Below are 6,372 nucleotides of genomic sequence, written 5' to 3'. Positions count from 1 at the left end.
CTTTTAGATTGTATTTAGTATGTTATTGAGCCAGGCTAACAGGGGCTGTTAGTCCAAACGCTAGTGTAAACGAGGCAGACAGTTGTGCTATTTATTGATAGTACTAAGATGTGCTTTAGGATGGTCATGAAATGCTAAATGGGGTCAGATGCTCTTGCCGTGTCTCGCAGGACAGTTGGTGTTGCTCCTGCCAAAGCAGGCGTAATGCCACGTGGATGTGGGCGCTTGCAAGGGAGCCGGCAGCTGGGAATCGCGCTGCTCCGCTCCCCAGCATCCTCCTTCCTGTCTCACACTCGCCGCCCTTTAATCATAAGGCATTTAAGAAAGAACCAACATGGAACATCTCAAAAGGAGGAGGGTGGAAACCCAGGAGGTTATGAGTGAAAGGAGATCTTTCATGTTCCATGTGTGTAGGGGAGGACAGGAGTTCTCCCAACAGAAACTGTCATCACGTGCCAGTTTTGTTCCATGTACAGCACGTATTGTGTAACCCACATCTTGAGAGTAACGTATGAACTATGAAATGCTTGTCAAAAGTACACGGGTTTTATCAAGCAGTAGTAGCTAAAATTGTTGGAACCTGTTATCATTGTAGATATAACACTTCCTAGGGTTTATCTGCACTTTTCAAAATATTCTGGCAATAATAAAGTCAGTTTATTCTGTTTGTAACATCTCCTTTTTCACACTGTGAAATGCCAAAATTGTATTATAAAAAAAAAATCACAGCAGCTGGTATTTAGTGATCTTGGAAGTAAGCTTGACTCATGTGGCTTCTATATATTGTATATATCACAAGAGACCTGCACGTTTTTAGGGAGACCAAGGTATGTGTCTAAGGTAGGACAGGCGCTATTGCAAGCAGGCAAAGCCCTGGCAGATGTGGAAGTGGGGCGCTGGTAACACAACTTGGCTTTTTGACTAATGTAGTAATTCTCTATGTTGCAATTTTTCCTTCTAGGAGACTGAGCTGCTAGATATCAGCCTTGTCAAAGATGCCAGATGTGGAAAACATGCCAGAGCGCCCAAGGTAGGAATTTTTGCTGTGTGCTTACATGTTACCTCGATGACCCAGATAAAACGGAATGGGAATTATGTGCCGGAATTTAAAAAAAACAGTTCTCTTTGCTAAAAAGAAGTTATTTTGTCTTTCTATGTTTAACATGGCTTCTGATGAACAGTGTTACGATTGTTGAGCCATTGTCATTTGACCGTATGTAGAACGCTGCTGTGCTGGCAGTGAGGGAACCAAAATCCTTGTTTGTCAAGGTAAACCAAGTTCCCGGCTTCCTTGATGGCAGGGAGCTGATAGTTGTTGAGGTCCACGTTGTGCTGCCTGTTTTCGTCTTTTGGTGCCTCTTGAGGCCAGAAGGAGGTGGATTTTTTAAACTGCCATCGGAGAGGTGAGGATAACAGCTCCCTTGGGTCCGCTCTGATGTACTGCATCCTCCTTTGCTGTCTATAAAGACAGTAGGTTGTAGATATATGTTCTCTCTGGTGCTTTTGTTTGGACAGACACTACACAACAGAGAAAAAAAAGCAAAGCACTCAGCTCTAGAAGCATGATAGTGCCTCAGGGAATCACAGGAGTGACAGGAGAAATCTCCTTAGGGGCCTGAAAGTATGGCCTTGCTGCTGCTTAGCGGCAGTTGAACCGATGGGGTTGAAGCAGCCCAAAGAAATGCTTCTCATGCCCTCGCCTCGGCTGGGTCTGGATGGCCACAGCATCCCGGGAGACTCCCTTTGAGCTCCCTCTTGCTTGTGCCCAGCCCTGGGGCCGGGCCTGGCGCCGCGGACTCCTCAGCCGCTGGAGGGTAGGTGTTAGGGCTGGAAAAGATGGTTTCTCTGTGCAGAATGTGACTGTAGTTATCTCTGAACAGACTATTCAGATTTGGTTTTCAGAGCTTTCTGTGTAGTGCTGGCAGCATTTTAAAGGCTGAGTTATAATTGAAATGCAACAGAAGTACTTTGACATCTACATTAATACCAAATGAGTTCACCATGATTAATGGTTCTATGATGAATAGCAATAAAGTATTAACAATGGCTAGAACATTATTTTAAAATGCTACCCGCTTTGCAGAGGACATTCTCGTTCTTCTAACAAAATGGTTTTAGCTGAAATTTATGCATAGCTATTGCCTCGGTGACTTTTATTTATTAGGTTACATAAAGGCTGTTTTTGTTACACCGCGTTACGAATTTGACAGCAGTGGCGTTAAATGAAGGGTATGAGAAAACCCCGACTTTCAGGGTGGTGAAATGCACCACCGGAGTGAAGGAGTTTGCTTTTTGTCATTGATTTGTGTGTGGGCAGAATGAAAACAGCAACTGGGTCGGCTGCTGATGGGATCTTGCAAAGGGATGTGAAACAAAACGCTCGTAGTTGGGCCAGTCACGTCGGCTTTGCCTTGATCCACGTTGTGGGGCTGAGCCAAGAAGCGCTGACTGCAGGTGACCGAGCGGTGCCAGAGCCCCGTGTGTGTCGCATCCACAGAAGAGCTAAGACTCTCACAGCAGCAGCAAGGCTTGGCTCTAAGTTAAGCAGCTTGTGGTGGAGGTTTCGGGTGAAACCCCTGGTATATTGGTTTAAGAGAGGAGCACCATGTATGCCTGATACTTGCCAAAGTTCCCAGCTTTCCAGAGGCTCTTTTCCACAGCTCTGCTTTCAGCAGGGAGCCGACTGGCACTCAGGTGAGCGTGAAGAATGAACGCTGGTTGGGATAGTTCCTGTGTGGGAAGGCAAACTTCCCTTGTGGAGCGTGCAGGAAGTCATCCCCAACCTGCTTGTTGCCTGGTAAAGGCGTGATGCATGTGATGATCGTGTGATGAGGTGAGGCTGAGCTGTACCCAGCAGAACAGCCCTGGGGGGGTTCCCGGTACCTGCGGAGCCTCTTGCCCTCTCTGTAGTACAACCTATGGTACGAGCTGCAGATGTGGAACAGAGTTGAGCTGCCTCAGCATAAATACTTCTTACTGCCACTTCACAGAGGTTTATTAGCTATCCCAGAGGTTAATCTCTCATGATCTGGTGAGATCATCATTGCCTTGGGAACTTGCTTCCTGCAGTAGCCTTACCAGGCCGAAGGGACAATGTGCTGCTGTGCTTGACACATCTTTCACTGTAAAACAAGATGTTTAGGTGATTTTTCTCTTCATTCCCTTGCCACCCCTCCCTCTGCACATAGTGCTGCACGATTTTTAAACTGTTAGGGGACTTCTGCCAGTTTATGCAAATTTTGAAATCTCTTTTCAAGTTTGAAGAGTGGATTTCATCTGTGGGTTGTCATTAAAAAGTTAAGTTAATAGGAGTCTTTAAACCTCATTTAGTGTGTTTCTGATCTACCACTACCTTTTGATAGAAATTAGTGTCATCTTTAATAAGCCTTGGCTTTTCTATTAAATAAAAAGAAATGTAATTCGTTTTTGTTTCATAGTAAACTAAATTTCAGAGTCATTAGTGACACCCGTAGTAAGCTACCAGAACCTGGCAGGTCCACTGCTGCAGAAGACCATTGCCAAGGAATGATTTTAGAGGACTATAAGCAGTCGCAGTTACCAAAAGCCCCTTTCTTCCCCATCTGGAATACCCACTTCTTTCCCATATGCTGCCATGTCCACCAGCAGGGATGTTTCTTTGGTCGCTTAATTAACATGCTTGGTGTTTTCGATGGCTGGAAACGGAGTCAGTTCTTGTGCCACACTCAGTGTAACTTCTGCTCAACCACCAGTATTCTTAATTTCTGAATGAGAAAGGCAATCATGAAGAGGTTTGCAGTCAGTGTCTGTTGCAGCCCTGTTGGTTTAACTTTTCGATATATTTTTCCATAAGTCTAGACACATATATATTTTGTGAATGTTTTTGCACGTTTGTTGTTGCATCTTCTAGTCATTATAAGGGAAAAATAATAAGCTGTTTCATTCCAGAGAAGTTTTCATTGATGAAAGATAAACAGCCAAATGCTTTGTATTTTGCAGAAGGCATTGGACTTGTTTTGTTTTATCCTGTTTTGCAGTGTCCCTAAATGTGATGAAAATGTGTTAATATTTTGCTCCAGTACATAAGACCAAGCTCTGGACTGTCTTCTGCCGTACTTTGACTAAGTGGGCACAGTTTGTGCTCCAGAGAAAGGCAGCATTAGGCATGCTCTTGGTTTTATTACTCCGTGGGCTATGGCGTGTGTAACAAAGGGTAACAGCAGGCTCCAAACCCAGCGTACATCAATGCGCTTATGCTCCTGCATCCTGTCCCTAAGCTTCGAGCTTTTTCTTTCTGGGTTTCTCATGCAGGAGGTCTGATTCCTTGCTCCATTCGCTGTTATGTCTAGCCTCAAAAGTTCCCTTGAAGGCACAAAAAAGAACCTCTTTTCCTACGGTTACCATGTTAAGGTAGGAAGAACACCCTGAGGTCTGCTCGAAGTGAATATATGAGCAGTAGGTTGCAGCTATGGAGGTGGTCACTTGAGTGTCACTTTGAGTGCAAAACTGCTTTGTCTCCAGCTTCTGGTTTGTGATGATCGTTAAGTCTCTTGAAATCTCGGTCCTGTTCAGCCGTTCCCTGGAGCACCAGCTCTATTCCTGGCCATCACAGCAGTGCACAGGAGTACCTCAGAAAGGCATCCGCCAATGAAAGACCTTCCTGAGCAGACCTCAGGAATAGCTATCCAGAAGACCTGGCTGAAACTACGTAGAGTTGCCCAGGGCTAGACTACACTCCTAGGGCCACAGTCATAATCTTACCAGCTAATGGTAATTATTACCTGTGCTCTCACGCTTCAGGGTACTGTACTGAACTTGTGGCTGCCCCTGAGAAGTGGTCTTACCTGTGGATGATGTGAAGCCTAGAGCCTCACCTCAGTTCCTCTGGCTGTGGGAGTGACTTTGCGTTTACCTTTCTAGGACACTCAAAACATGTTTTCATCCGTGGCAGTGTCCACCAGTTCTTCCAAATGGTGCTCAAGGCTGGGAAGATGAGAAAATTCAGAAGACTAGCACAAATCCCTGGGTGCCTGATGGCACCCAAAGGGAATTAGTAGGTTGAAGGTCTTAGATAGACCCTGTTGGGCAGAGAGTCAGAATGGTTTTACAGCAAAGCCAGTGGGCACAAAGATTGAGTTAGATCAGTTAGAGTGTTTGGGCATCTGAAAGTAAGTCTGTGTGTCTTTCATAGGAATGTAGGTTGGTGATGTTGTAGAAGGGATGAGAAAACATTCTCCAAACCAAAATCAGTGAGTAGTATACAGAAATGTGTTGCTGTGGAGCTTCAGCATCACCTTCGTTTTCCATGTTTTCAGAGAGTCAGTCTTCCGTCTTCAGCTGCTATTTTCAGCAACGGTAACAGAGTTTTCCATCTCAATGCAATAGAAATGCAAAGGCATATTCTCCAGAATAGGGGCAAATCTCAGGCAGCACAGAGCATTGCAGCAGAGCTCTAAATGAGAAGAAAAATGAAAGTAGTGTTCCAAAGAGAACAAGAATAGAGCTATTAACTGTATATCTAAGGAAGAACTGCCTGAATTCAACATACAATGAAATTTGTACAGAAGGAAGGGGATTATAAGATGATTAGTAAGCATTAGAATCGTTTAAGAAGGGAGCAAGAGAAGTGGTGAGAACAGGAGATAAACGTGCAGTTCATTTTCATCCTGCGGAAGACGTGACTGCCCATAAATGCAGCGCAGCCTTTTTGAAGCGTGACGTGCCTTTTCTCACAGCTTTCGAGCACTCAGAACTGCTGCTGGGTCAGTGAGGGTACAGCGACAGGATGCTCAGGGCTCACGTTTGTATTTTGAAATGCTGAAGGAATCTGAAAATCATTAGTTGTGATGAAGCAATTATTTATTCCCTTTCATTCACACATGACCTGGTAGCACTCTCCTGAGCTTAGTTTTGATGACGTCTTTTTCCTTGCTAAGTTGAGTGAAGAGGTCTGCAAAATGAAATAGCACAATGAGCAGTGAAGAGAAACGTGCGCTTTTGTATGAGGCGTTGAAATAGCTCCGAATCTTCACATCCCTTCCGTGAAGCGAGGAAGTGCCACTCAGAAGAGCGGCCACGTTCTTGAAAGGGAGACAGAGCTACGAATGCCACGCAGCAGAGAACACTGGTGAAAGGTCAGGTGGGGAAAACGTGGCAGCTGCAAGCGTGGAGCTCACACTTTTTACCATCTTGTATTTACTTTGGCCAATAACAGTTTCTATGGAAACTCAAATCTTAACGCAACCGTGCAAGTGTTTTTAGTAGCAAGAAGAAATATCAGGATGAGTTGGCAGGAATAAGGCAATAACCCCATGGCAAATGTTCATACTGAAAACTTTTGATGCGTTTGATCAGTCTGTTTTCCCTCAAAGATACCATAAATCATTCAGCAGG

General features: G+C 44.8%; 1 protein-coding gene across 1 annotated transcript in view; it reads left to right on the top strand.

Annotated features, from left to right (window-relative positions):
- Positions 1-6,372, top strand: part of PLCB1 (phospholipase C, beta 1 (phosphoinositide-specific)) — a gene marked incomplete at its 3' end in the record, with an annotated part of 295,565 nt that overhangs the window by 90,532 nt on the left and 198,661 nt on the right. Inside the window, exon 3 of the mRNA XM_010144484.1 lies at positions 962-1,030. Coding sequence (XP_010142786.1) covers positions 962-1,030 — 69 coding nt within the window. The remainder of the gene's footprint in view (positions 1-961; positions 1,031-6,372) is intronic.

Source organism: Buceros rhinoceros, unplaced genomic scaffold (assembly GCF_000710305.1).
Source record: "Buceros rhinoceros silvestris isolate BGI_N320 unplaced genomic scaffold, ASM71030v1 scaffold1301, whole genome shotgun sequence".
Classification (NCBI taxonomy): Eukaryota; Metazoa; Chordata; class Aves; order Bucerotiformes; family Bucerotidae; genus Buceros; species Buceros rhinoceros.
The sequence above is the reverse complement of the archived record's forward strand: the minus strand, read 5'-3'. Positions and strand labels throughout refer to the sequence as shown.